Raw genomic sequence first — 14,788 nt, 5'->3', positions numbered from 1 at the left:
GAATGAGTAGCAATACCCCCTACTGATATTGAGAGTTGTGTTGATCTCAGATATATCTAGTTCTCAAAGGTCTGCCTACCTCGACAGATAATGAATTTCTCTTTTGGCTTCGTCTACGGCTGTTAAGGCCGCTTCTCCTTGTATAAGCCAGTAAAGAGTTATTATTGATTTATACTTAGCTAGCTTTTTTCGATCAAAGACATAACAATACTCCTTACCTGAATTCATGTCGGATTTCCAAATCCTATACTGATTCTGACTATAAAACCATCTGATATATTTCAGGGACTGGTCATAAAGATTATTGCAATCAAGCACCCAATTATCTAGGATGTATTACTATCCAAGACCAGTTTGGGTCAAGTCGCACGTCCTGAGTTAAAGAGAAACACTGGCACTAAGACTTGAAAGACTTGACTTTCACTGCAACTTCTCAAAGCCCGGCATGGTGCACCAAGAGAATGGCATTGATGATGTGTTTCATTCCTGTAATAAACAGAAGAATCCAACCGTCTCGCATTTTTCACAACCCAATTAAAGGTGTATAAATGCAATAGTTCCCTTCTACATCTACATGCAGCATTACGAATGATGCTTGTTACAAGGTTTGGCTATGCCCTCAGGAGAGTCAAAATGAGTGGTAATCAAGGCAGCTTCAGCCTCTTCCAAGAGGTAATCAACCAAAACAAACAACAAACAGATGACCAAAAAAAGATACTCGCCGACCAAACACAGGAGATCAATGATCTAAGGCAGTATATCACCAACCAAGAGCAGCAACTCAACACAATGAAGGAAAGGTTGATGCGTATACGCATTGCTGTATTAATGAATGAAAGCGTATTACGACCTTTCTTCAGAGTACCACCACGACAGAGAGATCCTTCCTACTACCCCGTCATAGATATGGATTTAGAAGCCATTGAATGGATGCAGGCCAACAACATAGGCGGACAGCAAAATGCTATTCGAAGATTCGAGGCAATATATGGCATGAATTTGAGGAAATGCAAGATCCTCGTTCGCACAGCGCCAGAAGAGATCGTTGAAGCTATGAATCAAAGAGCCGAACTTCATTATTCTCCTTGTTACCGCCGCAGTTTGCGGGACAACAGCAAAATTAAGCGCATGAAGCTAATTTGCTCTGAGATCATTAAGCTTTGGGAAGACTGCCAAAGTGCTGCGTACCCCAGTGACCAGATCATGGTAAAGCGTTCCAATCTCGAACGCTTGCTCAACGAGTTCTGGGATGGACAAGGCAAGAAAACTGAGTGGTTTGGCAAGCGGAAAGTAAATTTATCCGGAAATAAAGTTGTCTAAGTATACTAGATCAACATCCAGACGCTCAGAGACCGGGGAAAGAAAGAAAGAATTCACTGTCAAATGAGATATATACTTTACAACAATCCGACTATACTCTTTCCACATTTTGTAACTCTCCCTTTCCTAGAAGTTGTTATCTTTCACTAATTTCCTAATTCCATGGTCTGTATTTGTTTTCTATATGTACCCGAGCAGCGGCGCTAGGCTCAAACGGTCTCTATTTCTGGCTTGCGTGGTACATTGGCCTCCCGCCACGCACTTCATACATCTATCACCACGCACTCTGTAGTCAAGCCATCGGACCCACCGCTCCAGCGCCAGTCACCACCCAGGCCCTAATCGTTTCGTTCAGCGAGCACCATTCCGCTCCAGTGACTTCCATTCCGAGAGCAGTATAAGTACTTCAAAGAAGTCCCCTTCAGCCATACTAACACTCTCTCCCACAGACTCCCTCTTTTCTCTGGACTTCTCAATAGGAATTTCTTCGAGTCTTAGACGATGCCAAATAAACATTGGGCTGGTAACCCGATGTATCAGAGACGGAGAGTGGTATGAGCCTTTCAATCTGTCACACGTCAGATACAGATATCACTGAGCCAGGATAACCTTGGTAGTATATCGACTCAAAACCTGATACCGCAGTCTCGGCGGAGTATACGTCCTTAATAACCACATGGGGACAACTTTGCACAGCTCACTACTTCTAAAGGTCGCGCTTACCAGGATCCAGCATTCAACCGGGCCGAAGGCACTAAAAAGTTAAAGTCACGCATAATTGATCGTTGGCATCAGTTTGTCCTGCACTGACGCACACTTATCTATGCATTATATATATTGTCTGCTGACTTACGTCAAGATTCTGTCAAAAAAATGGAGAGAATAAACTAGATTGTATGTAGTGAAAAGACCCAGAAAATGCTCTCAGACAAGTATCTATAGATTGTATATTTCGATTTTTGAAATGGTGCTTCACACTAGAACATAGAGTAGACAGTCGAAACCTACCTGGATACAGCCATGCAGGCATTTTTAATACTAACTGGAAGTATTTTTGAGGTTACTACTAGAATGTGTTAGGCCGCAAGATGGATAAAAAGATGAAGAAGAGCCTATAAACAGTATACTACTGATAGACATATGATAATGTGATTGATGGATTAATGTATTGTAGGGCAGGCAATGGTCGACACGTCTGAAGACCTACAGCTGGAAGATGAGACGCGTCCTGAGCAGGTGATGCTTGTGGAGGCACTGATGGCTGTTCCAATTAAATAGGACTTCGAAGGGGAGTGGTAGTGACGCAACATAGCCACAGCCATAATTATCTCCTACTGTAATTTTAAGAAAGGTGGACCACTTCGAGGCCAGCCAAAACGTAAATGAAGTGTGAGCGATGATGATGGACTCCTCAGGGTGGAAGTAAATCAGACCAAAAATGAGGAAGATGATAAGTAGGCTCTTATATAGAAGAAGCGCAAGCTAGATTAGGAGCACATTAAGAGTGCTAAAAAGCCCCTGATTTGCTTTTAATATAGCAAGAAGTACAGTCAGCATCAGAGCCTTCTCAGGCACTTCCGACCAACGCATTTAAATGATCAAAGATGCAAATTCTGCGCCAATAGAATGGAGTATCTCGAGTAGATGCATTGGCAAAGTCATGTTGCCGCAGTTCATCGATTGAACACCTGACTCTCCATTCGGTTTCATGCATGACATAACAGATATCATTAACTGACAGGCAAACTGCTGAATACAAGCAGGTTTCACATGCTTTGTTTCCAGCAGACCATCCCAAGTAGAGGGCTTCGACGGTGGAGAGAATCGCTCCGGCGGAGACTGAACGAAAGGGACCCCGAGAAACTGATCGACTATTGCGGCGGCAGACGGTATTGATACGCGAGTTCCTACAATAAGTCCGGAATCGAGGCTGACAGCTGGGGAAAGAAAACCATCTGGATCTCTTGACTTTGTGGGCCGAAGGGGATACTGCTCCAATGCGCTGACAAAGTGCACGCAACAGAGCAGTAACAGTCCGATGGGTAACAAGCCTCGAAGCAAAATCATGTTAGTCTGTCAGATGAGCTCCTTAAATGAAGGATCGTGATATGTGATAAGCATCAAAAAGAATGTCATAAAGATTGAAGCTTCTAATTTGATTAGGGAAATTTCTTTGTTATGCTTTAATGCACATTATTTGATGGATGGTTACGCGGGTTCTAGGCTAACCCTAACTTGACAGCGTGAAGGTGTACTCCGGTTCAGGTTGTCTCAACAAAACAGGGGCTTCTTACATAAAAATGAATTGTGATTTGATTCAATGATACAACTTTATCTTTTGCCTGGCTAGATTCTCACAATGTATCTAGATTACGATAGAGTCGAGTCTTCTATCTTCTTCCTATTTGCCTTCCTAGCGAATCTCCTGCCATGGAGTACACCTAAACCAGTACCTTTTGCCATCCAGGAGCCGATCAGTACACAATCACCAAGCACCAGAGAAATTCGAAAATACAACTTCACGATTAAGCGGGGAATTGTAAATTTAGACGGCGTTGACCGTCCATCTCTCCTTATCAATGACTAGTTCCCGGGGCCGTTAATCGAAGCCAATTACGGCGACACGATATCGGTGACCGTTCATAATGAGATCGAAGATCCAGAAGAAGGAACAGCATTACACTGGCATGGCATTCTTCAAAAGGGTACTCCTTGGTTTGATGGGGTTCCAGGGGTTACACAATGTCCTATCGCGCCGGGAAAGTCTCTTGAGTACACTTTCAAAGCAGAGCCGTATGGAACATCTTGTATGTTGAATCATTGATGTTAATGGTGACGCTACAGATGATGAGTTCAATGGCTGACGTATCCATAGGGTACCACGCACATTATTCGGCTCAGTATGCCAATGGTATATTTGGAGGTATGACATGAATGTTTCACCTCGATTCCGGTTGACGTGAGCAACTGATAATTATGCCAAAGCAATGGTTATTCACGATCCGAAACACGTGAACTACGATATTGATATGGGTCCAGTCCTCTTGACGGACTACTTCCATCGTTATTATCGCGACGTAGTCCTAGAAGTGCTACGGCCTCGACCGTTTCCAGCTGCGCCACCTAGCGATCTCAACCTGATCAATGCAAAAGGCGACTGGCGCTGCACAGACTCTCTCGGTAGTGCACCCTCTCCAGATACCCACAATCTCACCGAATTTCGTTTAGAGCCTGGGAAGAAACATCTCCTGCGATTGATCAACGCCGGTGCCGAGGGGATGCAACGCTTTAGTGTCGATAACTTCACCCTTGAGGTCATTGCCAATGACTTTACCCCATTGCAACCATATAATACCAATGTTGTGACTCTTGCTGTAGGTCAGCGTGTGGATGGTGTACTCACGGTCCCTGAAGACCATGTTGAGCCAGTCTGGGTGCGCTCCTATATTAGTGATCTATGCTCGTTTACAAACCACCACAGCGCACATGCAGTTGCATACTTTACGGATGATATAATAGACGTGATGCCGAGTACTAGTGGCCACCCAATCGATGACAGTGACTGTGGAGGAGTAAGTGAACTTCCACCTCTATTCCAGATATCCTAAATCATTAATAGTACTGGTGCAGGAATCTATAAGTATTACCAAACCTTTCTATCCCATTGCCGCCGCAAAAGAGCCCAATCATTTCAAGGTGCTAGAGATTGGAAATATTATGAACGCCACCGGACAATGGGTCTGGCTTATGAATGGTTACGTCGCAGAAGCGGACCTAACGAATCCAGTGTTGTTTCTTGCCAACAAAGGCGTGCAAAGCTTCGGCACCAGTGGAATGTTTTTGATACTGGGAAGGCGCGGACAATTCGAGTATTTCTGAAGAATCCAATCGATTTTCCTCATCCGATGCACATACATGGTCATAACGGTATGTAACTTAGTATTTTTACCCTCTTATTGAGAAAATTGTATACCATGTGATTTAAAAATTGCTCACTTTGTGAAACTAGTCAAGATTCTCGCCGAAGGTGTCGGAGAATGGGATGGCACTATCGTCAACCCTTCTAACCCCAATCGCCGCGACACGCAGATGATTCGCTCCTTGGGATATATGGTGTTTGAAATTGATGACGTTGATAATGCTGGTCTCTGGCCATTTCACTGCGTATGTTTCTTGATGACACATCTTATTTCTTTCAAGGTATTAAAGGACTGACGTTTCATTACTGTACTCCTAGCATATCGGCCCTCACCTCTCTGCTGGATTCTCGGTGACATTAATGCGTGATCCGGATCAATTGGCAAAGATGACAGTGCCGTATTCTATTAAACAGACATGCGTAGACTGGATTGCACTTAAGGATCGCGTACCTGACCAGATCGATTCCGGGTTGCAGGTCGATGCGTTCGAGACGGAAAAGATATAGAAGTCACACTTGAATTAGAAGGGTGAAATATATCGCGGACACGAATCTAAAATTTTTAGCCGATTATATCATTATCCAACCTAAAGGTTGTCAGAATGTGTATATAAGAAGTTGTCGAAGTCGGAAACATGGTATTCAGTTGGGTCAAGAACACTACAAGAGGAATGAAACAAGAAACCCAGTTGACCACTTCTACTTATTTCTATCCTTCTGATGGAAAAGACTTCATTGCAAATTTGTTACAAGACAAATCTAATTATAATAATGAATATAAAATTCCTCAGGGGTTGACCTGCAAAGATGTCAACTCAAACTTCTGAAGGGACAAAATGAAAAACTTTAGGTGGCGTATCACCATCCACGGATAGCCTTGAAGGCCGCCCTGTAATTAGAATAGCTATAATAACTCGAAATCCATTTGAAGAATCATCGCTCTATCTTCCAATCTCATGTCTCAACTTTTAAGCCGGAACGACACCGAACACTGGTCTAGACTTTTCACTTTTCACCCATTCAAAGCTAGGTAGAATCACTCTCTGCGGTCTTGCTCTTCTTTCGGTTTGCAAAGTTCAGACCAACCAGGATCGTGGATAGAATCAAGCTAGTAGCACCGCAGGTGATCACAAGAGTATAAGACTTGCCCATTGCGTGAGTGATAATACTAAACACACCTTCACGCTGACCGGTAGACATTTGGTCGAGATACTGACTGCCAACGCCGGAAATCATGCGAGTGATCTGGTCCTCAGAGTATTCCGGTAGGTATGCCATCAGGTGCAAGGTGGCCTTGTTGACGAAGACCGTATTTGCAATCGACAATGTGACCGAGGGCGCAGCAAGCTGTGCGAAAGAGATCAGACCTATCGCAACAGGGATCCAATTGGGGGCCACGGAGAATGATGCTGCGGCAAACGGTAACTGGAGAAACGACCCTGCACCCGTACCAACAATAATGGAATAGCCGTAGATTTTTGCATTGCTGGTGTGCTCATCGACAGTATAAAGCAATGCGCTTCCGATGAGGACAAGCACCGAGCCGCCGAAGAACCAAGCCTGCCAATGTCCTGTACGACTGACTACTTGACCGGCAAACAAAATGGCAGCAATCAGGAAGCACACCAGAGGTAGTAACCGTACACCTGCCATCAGAGCCGAATCCCCGCGAATTAGCTGAAAATAGAGTGGCAGGAAGTAGACTGGTATGTATGTAGCTGTTGCGGAAGTCGTTTTTCAAAAGAAAACAAGCACCAGCTGAACATTTCTGATGAATTCAAATGGTATCAAACGATTCGCCTTGGGAGTTCCGAAAGTGAAGCCTTGCTGTAGCCAGTAGATAATGGCCAGAACTCCGGCAACAACGAAGAGTGCAATGATGCGACTACTGTTCCAGGGATACACAGCCCCGCCGAAAGAAATTGCCATCAAAAGCGAGACGAATATGCCGGACAAAAGGATAAACCCGATAATATCAATCTTCTTCGTGCGGTCCTTCATGGTGGCACCAGGACGAGCGTCTTTAGAAGGAACAAGAGTGAGGTAGACCGGGGCGCAGGCTGCACCAATCAATAGGTTGATGTAGAAAGCCCATCTCCAACCGACTTTGCTGACGGTGAAAGCACCTCCGATAATAGGACCAAGAACCATCGCTGTACCCCAAGTAATACTCGGAATCGACAGATAAGCCGGGCGTTCTTGATCTGTGGTCAACACTGAAAGCAGCGTCATAACCCCAACGTATGAACCAGCACCGCCGATACCACAAATTGCACGACCAACAATCAGGACATCCATGTTGGGGGCTGCACCACATAGGGCAGATCCAATCTGAAAGAGGGCTATTGAAATGATATAGAGGTATTTGAGGTTGAATTGGCTATACATCTAACCCCTGTGTTTCAGCTAATTAGCTACTGCCCATCTATCTAACGATCAAAATACTCATTTTCATGTAACGTGGCAGAATAGATTGGTAGATCCAGCTCCCATCATGAACGCAACAGAAACCCATGAGATCTTGTTGATGGAATTGAACCGCTCAATGATTGCAGGTTGCACATCGGCAGCAATGGTGTTATCTAACCCAAACAGAAATGTTGAACCGAGAATACTGATAATGACTAGAACCCACGATAATCCATGAACATCTCGAGGAGATGCTGGTTCTGTTGCCTCTGCTCCTGGAGCATCTGGTGTGGTTTCCTGTCCCTTTTCCAAAGCCGCCTCTTCGTCGGCAGTAGACTTAGCGAGAACGGGGTCTTCCACAACACGTTTCGAGATATCAGAGTTCGTCTCTGAAGACATGGTGACTATGGGAATTAAGCTCGTCCCTCGTCGCACTATCTAGAGGTATCGTGCATTCAAGAGAAGGAAAAAACGAATAGAGGATGATGCTTCGTATTAGAAGAACCTTATTCTTGCCTTTATTTAGCTAACGTAAGTATCTTTTAAAATATAAGGCCAAGCCATCGTGTTCATTTTGGCCGCTTCATGTCAGAGTGGGTGAAATAAACGTTTGTGGTTGGTCGGAGTTAAAGTTAGAACTGAATTTAGGGTTCAGGATCAGCACGGGGACTTCGTGCTTATCTCCGGACTCCATACTCCGTATTGCTCGGAGATTACGGATACTTCGTAGTCTTATCGATAATACAATACCATACCATATCAAACCATACAATAGCGTCAGTACGGTACCATACGATATGACCAGGAAAAGCTTAGCATTGGGACCCGCGTACAACTGGGGTCCTGCATTGGACCTGTAAAAGGGGATAAAGAATAACGTTTCATGATGCACCGAAAACAGTTGGAACTCTTGATATTGCTGTCTCGTTTCTTTCTCCTCCCGGCATCATTGCCTTTGGAAATACCCCAGTGCAACCTCAGCACAAAAAATGCGATTTTCGGCGATAGTGTTCTTGGCCTCCTGGTCAAGCCAGGCGAAAGCCCTATAGTTCTTATTCATCCCTGGATTGCTCCAGGGCCTGATGCGGATAAGTGAGAACCACAAACAACACAATTAAAACGCTTAGATCGCTGACAAAGGGTTCTTTTTTTTGCCCCTGGTAGTTCGCGGCCCTTGCCCAGCCCTAAACACAACGGCAAATCACGGCTTCATTCCTCGATCAGGTCGTAACATCACTATGGACGATCTAATCCCCGGACTTAAGGCAAGTCTTAATGTGGCCGAAGATATAGCTATTATGGCGGGTACAAATGCTTTCAAGACAAATCCAGCCCCGTCCGCTACGGTCTTCGACCTCGACATGCTCAACTTGCACGGCGCCATCGAGCACGACAACTCCCTCTCTCGGGGAGATTACTACTTCGGAGATAACCATAGCTTCAACGAAACCATCTATGCAGAGACACGCGCTTGGTTCCATGAGTCGATCATCTCGCTACCCCAGGCTGTGTCAGCCCTACGATCACGCATTGAAACCTCACGCAAGACGAATCCACATTTCTTCTTTGACTTGGACGGGAGCACAGCTACGACGGCCAGCTATCTCTCAATCTTCGGAGATACTCTCAAGGGTGAGGCCCGTCGTGATTGGGTCGATTCCTTCTTTCGTATGTCAATCCCTTTCCTTAACTTCGTCTTAAATCCCTTTGTCCGAGCTCATAATTAACGTGCTGTTGCAGAATATGAAAGATTGCCAATTGAGTTAGGATGGACTCCTCCTGCACTAGAATTCAATATGACATTGCTTCTGTCCCTAGCAACCCGCATTGCAAACATGCTGCCTGGGGATTTAATCACACAATCAGTGGAGAGTTCCACATACAAAGATGGAAGTCACTGGGTTGGGGGAATTGTAAATAAACTGAACCGACAGCAAGAACTGTAGAAAACCCAGTAGCTATCATACTCCATCGATTACTTCCCATCGGCAGTGTCTCTATGATTTACAACCATGAGTCCATCTCCCCTGTGGCTAATTGTATTGATGCAAGGCACCCATGGATATAAAGGATATATAGGAGTATTACTAAGAACAGCAATATCGTATTCTCTGGACAAGGCGTGTCTCTTCTATCAATTAATGTATAGATTCCACATGATCGCATGATAATTCTCCGAATCCTAAGTCTCCTCGTGTCTAGATAGACATTGTGAATAGATAAAGGGATCGTGCGGGTCGCGCGGGTGGACAAAGGGCAAATTGCCTTAGGAAAAAAAGAGAAACCAGCAAAGTAGTCCTGGAATTAACGGACTTAAGCATACACAACATCATGCCAGAACATTGGTTCCCTTTGTGCCTTTCACATCAATGCCTTTCAAATAGGAATGGTGAGTTGTTTGATACTGCAACCTTCATCAGAGACGCAATTGTGTCCGAGCTGGGGTTGTACAGTGTCAAAGTAACCCTCTCAGGGCTGGCAGAGCCAGAATTATGCTCTGGCATTAGACTTTTTAAGGGAATATCTGGATAGCCCACCGCAGCCATCTCATCATCTTCTGCGATCTTGGTGATAGGGTATGTTTGCTGCTGAAGTAACATGCCTCCGTCGTCGAACTGAAAGGGCAGTGCTAAGGGCATATTTCCATCATCATCATCGTTTTTACCTCCCTCGTTCGCAAAAGTCTGCACTGAGATTTCGCCCGACGGGTTGATCCGGAGCTGGTCGGTGTCGCCGCGTACTCCTTCAAGAGAGGGAAATGGTTCAAGCTCCGTGATGTTTTCCAAGAGTCCTTCCAGTCCGGATTCTATCATTATTTCATATTCGTGAGATAACGAAGAGGCGTACATCATTGCATCCGCTGGCGAAGGAATGCAAGGCAAACTGCTATCTATACTGGTGTTACTGGACTCCATAAGAGATACATTCGCTGAGAGACGTTGCTGCACGTCGCTCTCTACGGAGGCCTCGGCCATTTCCATATCTTCATCGCTAGAATCATCAGCCGACGAAAAACAGTTCGATTCTGCCAGATCCAGCTTCTCTTCAACGTCTGATCTGATGCTTGCACTATGTGTGTTCATATTCTGTCTCTGCTGCTCCTGCTCCCCGGTTTTTGTCGAAAGTTCGGCCCTTCTCCGTCCCGTCGGCGCTCGCTCGGCATGTTGTCGTAATCGTCGACTCAAAGTTGTATATCTGAAATACCTAGGTGGTTAGACATAATCCCGTTCTCAACCAGTAAACAAGCAGACGTACTGGTTCTTGATGGCGTTCCTTGAACGATTCGGAAAATATTCTACTTGTATTTCCTTCCAACGTCGCCCTTTTTTCTCATATGCGTCAAACAATCGACGGTTCTTTCAATTCCAAGGGTTAATGACTGTGATGCAACAAGTACGGGTACAGAGACAAATGAGTTACCTCCTCTTCAGACCATTGGCTCCGGTCTAAGTCAGGATCAAGACATTGCTTCCATCGCTTCGAACACTCTTTAACTCCGGATCAGTCGATGTCAGCCATTTCATTCTCTATATTATTGCTAAAATTGAAGGGAAAAAAAGTGACATACGGTCCGCATTTCGAGTCGAGACATTATTTGCCACAACTGTCCAGCTGAAAACAAGGTCAGTGGAAACAAAAAGCATCAGGGCCATCTGAACCAAGAGTGGATAACCGAAGAGCCAGGTAAGTCGGATGGTACTTACCTTTCCCCGTGTTTTGCAACTGCGTCGATTAGAAGCTTATCTTCCTCAGCCGTCCAATGACCCTTATTAAGGCCTCCAGACACAACATTATGCCACCGTTTCCTACAATCTCTATTGGTATGGCCTGGTAATTGACTGGCGATACAGCACCAGTCTTTGACCTCGCCTTGTGCCACTAAATCCCACAACCGGCAAAGTCAATTGACGGTACATTACCTTTCTTTTCGGTTCAAAAAAAAACATAAGACTTACGTTGCGCCAAAACCTCTTTTCGAAGTATTTCATCTTCTCTATCGGTCCATTTGTGTAGTTGCAAAGGCATGTTTAATATCAGCGATTATGTTCACCGCGTACTAGCTAATAAAAAAGAGTTTTAGAATTTCGCGGGACTTCAACTTGTGAGTGGATGAAGAATTGCGATCCTCTTCACCCTTCTTCAAAGTTGGAAAGTCAATACGGCTAGCCTAACTTATTCATCGTTGGCTTCCAAGGTGGCGAGATCGGAGAGAATCTTATCAATGTACTTTAGATTGACTTAATAAGACTATGTTTATTGACAGGGTTATTTGTCTCAGTGTATATACAAACTGGCTAATCAAGACTGGCCAATATTCTTAAAACTCAGACAAGATATGGTCAGGTAGCACGTATTGTTTGGAGAAGCAGACCATGTGGAGTTCAGGCCTTGTATAAGACTCTAGATCAGGAAAACCCGAGTATTGATTAATACGAATACGAACGCTAATGCATAGTAACCATTCACCATGAGTGATAGAAGTATTAATCCACTAGGCTGAAGTGACAACTAACTTCATCCATGAGGCAAGACTGGCAGTTTGAATTTTGGAAACCCGCGTACAGAATTATAGAAATAAGCTAGACGAAGACCAGATTGGCTGTGCTAAGAGCCCCAGTAATTTGTATATAGCTTCTGAATATATACGTAGAATAAATTCAATATACCTAGGAACCGTGCGAAAATCACGAAGGCGTTTTTTCTACCCTTATCAACAAACAAGATGAGCCATATCCGAGTCAAAGCAAACAGGTACAATTACTGTGTTGCTCTTTTCGTCTGCCTTGGATCGTTTACTTATGGATTCACCTCCGGCATCTTCGGCACGGTAATCGGACAGACATCATGGTGGAATTACTTCAATCTCGCGATGGATTCGTCTTATGGCGCCGTCATTCTCGATCTGTGTAATGGCCTGTTCTATGCAGGTGGGTTTCTCGGTTGCTTGACCGTGAATTGGTTGTCAGATACATTCGGACGCCGTCGGGCAATTCAAATAATCATGACAATTTGCATAATTGCAGCTGTCATCCAGACCTCTTCAGTTCATGTTGCGATGCTCATCGTCGGCCGTTGTCTGGGAGGCATTGCAGCAGATATGATAAACTGTACAGTTCCGACATATATTTCGGAGATTTCCCCTCCATCCCAGCGCGGACGGCTTGTTGGTTTCCACGGTGTGTGGACACTAGTTGCGTTTGTAAGTGAAGTGCTTCATGAAACTGATGTTATGAAACATTGTGTTGATCACGGTAGGTTAGGGCTTGGTAAATTGGGCGGGTTTGGGAACGTACTTTAAAGCTAATCCAAATATACAATGGCGACTTCTGTTTGGACTTCAACTTGTCGCGCCGCTTGTGCTTCTTGCTGGGAGTTTCAAGCTTCCCGAGTCCCCAAGATGGTTGATATCTCGTGGGCGTGATAAAGAAGGTAGGGTAATTTCCAGAAAGGCCTTCTCCAGATAAAGGCTAGTAACAATTACTAGGGCTGGATATACTTGAAAGGCTCCATGAGAATCCAGCTGATCCATTACACTGCGGCGCGAAAGATGAATTTTTCCAAATCAAAAATCAGCTGGCACAAGATAATGAAGAGTCCTTGCGAAATTTGTTTCAACTGCTACGAAACAAAAAGTACAGATCGCGGCTCTTGACTGGATTCTTCTTGCAGGCAATGACGCAGACATCGGGGATTCTAGTATTAATAACTATATGGTAAGGTTTTGTAGAAAGGAATACCCAGCTTACAAATGCATAGTCTGACATAACACATTTTTGTAGATTGTTGAGCTTGCCAATCTCAATGTTATTGGATGGAAACCCTTGATGATTACTGGGTTCTACAACAGCTGGGCTGCATTCTTGAACGTGATTAACTCCTTTACTGTGGATCGAGTTGGACGAGTCCGCGTTATTTTATTTGGAATGGCAAGGATCTCAATTCTGTTTACAATCCTCGTACAATGCTAACAGAAATAAGGCCGGTGGAATTCTCTGCGTGTCCATCGTCGCTGCACTCGTTGCCCACTATGGCACGCCAGACAATACGAACCTTGCAGGTGCAGGTGCAGCAATTGCTTTCATGTTCCTCTTTGTTACGTTCTATGGAAGCTGCGTCGATGCATCCAGCTATATCTTCTGTTCGGAGATTTTCCCAACACATATCCGCGCACAGGGTGTCGGAATGGCGACCAGCGGTGTTTTTCTAATGAATGCAGGTAGGTAGTATATGAATATCTATCTTTTAAGGGAGCATTCTAAGATATTTATCTTCATTAAATGCAGTCTATCTTACGGCAGCTGGCACAGCGTTTACCAAAATTGGCTGGAAGTTCTACCTGGTGTTCATTATCATCCCTGCCCTAGCATTGCCTATCATCTGGCGTTTCTTCCCGGAGACTAAAGGCTTGACACCTGAGGAAATTGGCGCATTGTTCGGAGATGAGCCAGCTGTTGGTACCAACCACATTCAGGAGTTGAGCGAAACGTCAGTTGACGAGAGGATCAAAGTCTAGTCCTCTTTTTCAGGTGCAGAGACAAGAGAGAAATAGTCGGATCCGTGTCAGTAGTTAAATACGGCTGATTTCCCATACAAAAGTCACGGATTGGAGAATCTCCTAACGAGACCTCGTTTCTATGATAAAACAGTAGGCTTTTAATCTTTTACGCTCAGACTTGGGTTATAGTTGCCAAGATTAGCTTCACAAACTTCTTTTTTGTATGATAGATTCGAATATAGTTGACATAGTATAGACTATGAGACGCAAGTGCGGGTTTCCAATCATTGGCTCTGCGAGACACATTTATTAAGCCTTAGTCAATCCTTATATGTAACTACTAACTGATCAACACGGGTGTCAATTAAGTGCTTATCTTTTAATATAAAATACTTTAACTAGCTCTGGTTAGCATAGGTATTTATTAACCGCTTACTCAGTACGGAGTACCTCTAAAGGCAATACATAGGTAGTTGTGAAGTGAAGATACTGTAACAACCAGCATGCCTGACAGACTCGTTACATTGTGCACCAATACCTTAACAGCATGGTGGGAAAAATGTGGATGCTTCAGCTGGTCATGGTCAATCAAGGAACTATGAGACAACATGGAAGCCTATATAGAAACGATAGATGCTGCAACA

General features: G+C 44.4%; 7 protein-coding genes across 7 annotated transcripts, besides 1 other annotated feature; 4 read left to right on the top strand and 3 right to left on the bottom strand.

Annotated features, from left to right (window-relative positions):
* Nucleotides 1-633: 633 nt before the first annotated feature.
* On the top strand, nucleotides 634-1,320 carry TSTA_083000 (uncharacterized protein; the record flags this gene model as incomplete). The annotated part of the gene is made up of 2 exons (XM_002477985.1): nucleotides 634-672; nucleotides 715-1,320. 2 exons carry the CDS (start codon nucleotides 634-636, stop codon nucleotides 1,318-1,320), a joined length of 645 nt encoding a protein of 214 aa, XP_002478030.1.
* A 1,590-nt stretch (nucleotides 1,321-2,910) lies between these two features.
* On the bottom strand, nucleotides 2,911-3,387 carry TSTA_082990 (uncharacterized protein; the record flags this gene model as incomplete). Its single annotated transcript, XM_002477984.1, has 2 exons — nucleotides 2,911-3,008; nucleotides 3,060-3,387. The coding sequence occupies 2 exons, from the start codon at nucleotides 3,385-3,387 to the stop codon at nucleotides 2,911-2,913; spliced, it is 426 nt and encodes a 141-aa protein (XP_002478029.1).
* Nucleotides 3,388-3,679: 292 nt separating this feature from the next.
* Nucleotides 3,680-5,746, top strand: TSTA_082980 (multicopper oxidase, putative; the record flags this gene model as incomplete). The annotated part of the gene is made up of 7 exons (XM_002477983.1): nucleotides 3,680-3,859; nucleotides 3,908-4,127; nucleotides 4,196-4,243; nucleotides 4,306-4,892; nucleotides 4,962-5,247; nucleotides 5,330-5,484; nucleotides 5,558-5,746. The coding sequence occupies 7 exons, from the start codon at nucleotides 3,680-3,682 to the stop codon at nucleotides 5,744-5,746; spliced, it is 1,665 nt and encodes a 554-aa protein (XP_002478028.1).
* A 519-nt stretch (nucleotides 5,747-6,265) lies between these two features.
* Nucleotides 6,266-8,047, bottom strand: TSTA_082970 (efflux pump antibiotic resistance protein, putative; the record flags this gene model as incomplete). The annotated part of the gene is made up of 3 exons (XM_002477982.1): nucleotides 6,266-6,957; nucleotides 7,033-7,627; nucleotides 7,700-8,047. 3 exons carry the CDS (start codon nucleotides 8,045-8,047, stop codon nucleotides 6,266-6,268), a joined length of 1,635 nt encoding a protein of 544 aa, XP_002478027.1.
* Nucleotides 8,048-8,389: 342 nt separating this feature from the next.
* Nucleotides 8,390-8,446: a microsatellite.
* An 88-nt stretch (nucleotides 8,447-8,534) lies between these two features.
* TSTA_082960 (peroxidase, putative) lies at nucleotides 8,535-9,594 on the top strand (the record flags this gene model as incomplete). Its single annotated transcript, XM_002477981.1, has 4 exons — nucleotides 8,535-8,740; nucleotides 8,776-8,789; nucleotides 8,813-9,316; nucleotides 9,389-9,594. The coding sequence occupies 4 exons, from the start codon at nucleotides 8,535-8,537 to the stop codon at nucleotides 9,592-9,594; spliced, it is 930 nt and encodes a 309-aa protein (XP_002478026.1).
* A 420-nt stretch (nucleotides 9,595-10,014) lies between these two features.
* On the bottom strand, nucleotides 10,015-11,674 carry TSTA_082950 (bas1, putative; the record flags this gene model as incomplete). The annotated part of the gene is made up of 6 exons (XM_002477980.1): nucleotides 10,015-10,843; nucleotides 10,904-11,004; nucleotides 11,069-11,136; nucleotides 11,217-11,260; nucleotides 11,353-11,527; nucleotides 11,605-11,674. The coding sequence occupies 6 exons, from the start codon at nucleotides 11,672-11,674 to the stop codon at nucleotides 10,015-10,017; spliced, it is 1,287 nt and encodes a 428-aa protein (XP_002478025.1).
* Nucleotides 11,675-12,371: 697 nt separating this feature from the next.
* TSTA_082940 (sugar transporter, putative) lies at nucleotides 12,372-14,162 on the top strand (the record flags this gene model as incomplete). The annotated part of the gene is made up of 6 exons (XM_002477979.1): nucleotides 12,372-12,848; nucleotides 12,910-13,078; nucleotides 13,134-13,345; nucleotides 13,429-13,557; nucleotides 13,628-13,865; nucleotides 13,933-14,162. The coding sequence occupies 6 exons, from the start codon at nucleotides 12,372-12,374 to the stop codon at nucleotides 14,160-14,162; spliced, it is 1,455 nt and encodes a 484-aa protein (XP_002478024.1).
* Nucleotides 14,163-14,788: the final 626 nt, after the last annotated feature.

The sequence above is a fragment of the Talaromyces stipitatus genome, genomic scaffold (genome assembly GCF_000003125.1).
Source record: "Talaromyces stipitatus ATCC 10500 scf_1105507295527 genomic scaffold, whole genome shotgun sequence".
NCBI classification, from domain to species: domain Eukaryota; kingdom Fungi; phylum Ascomycota; class Eurotiomycetes; order Eurotiales; family Trichocomaceae; genus Talaromyces; species Talaromyces stipitatus.
The sequence above is the reverse complement of the archived record's forward strand: the minus strand, read 5'-3'. Positions and strand labels throughout refer to the sequence as shown.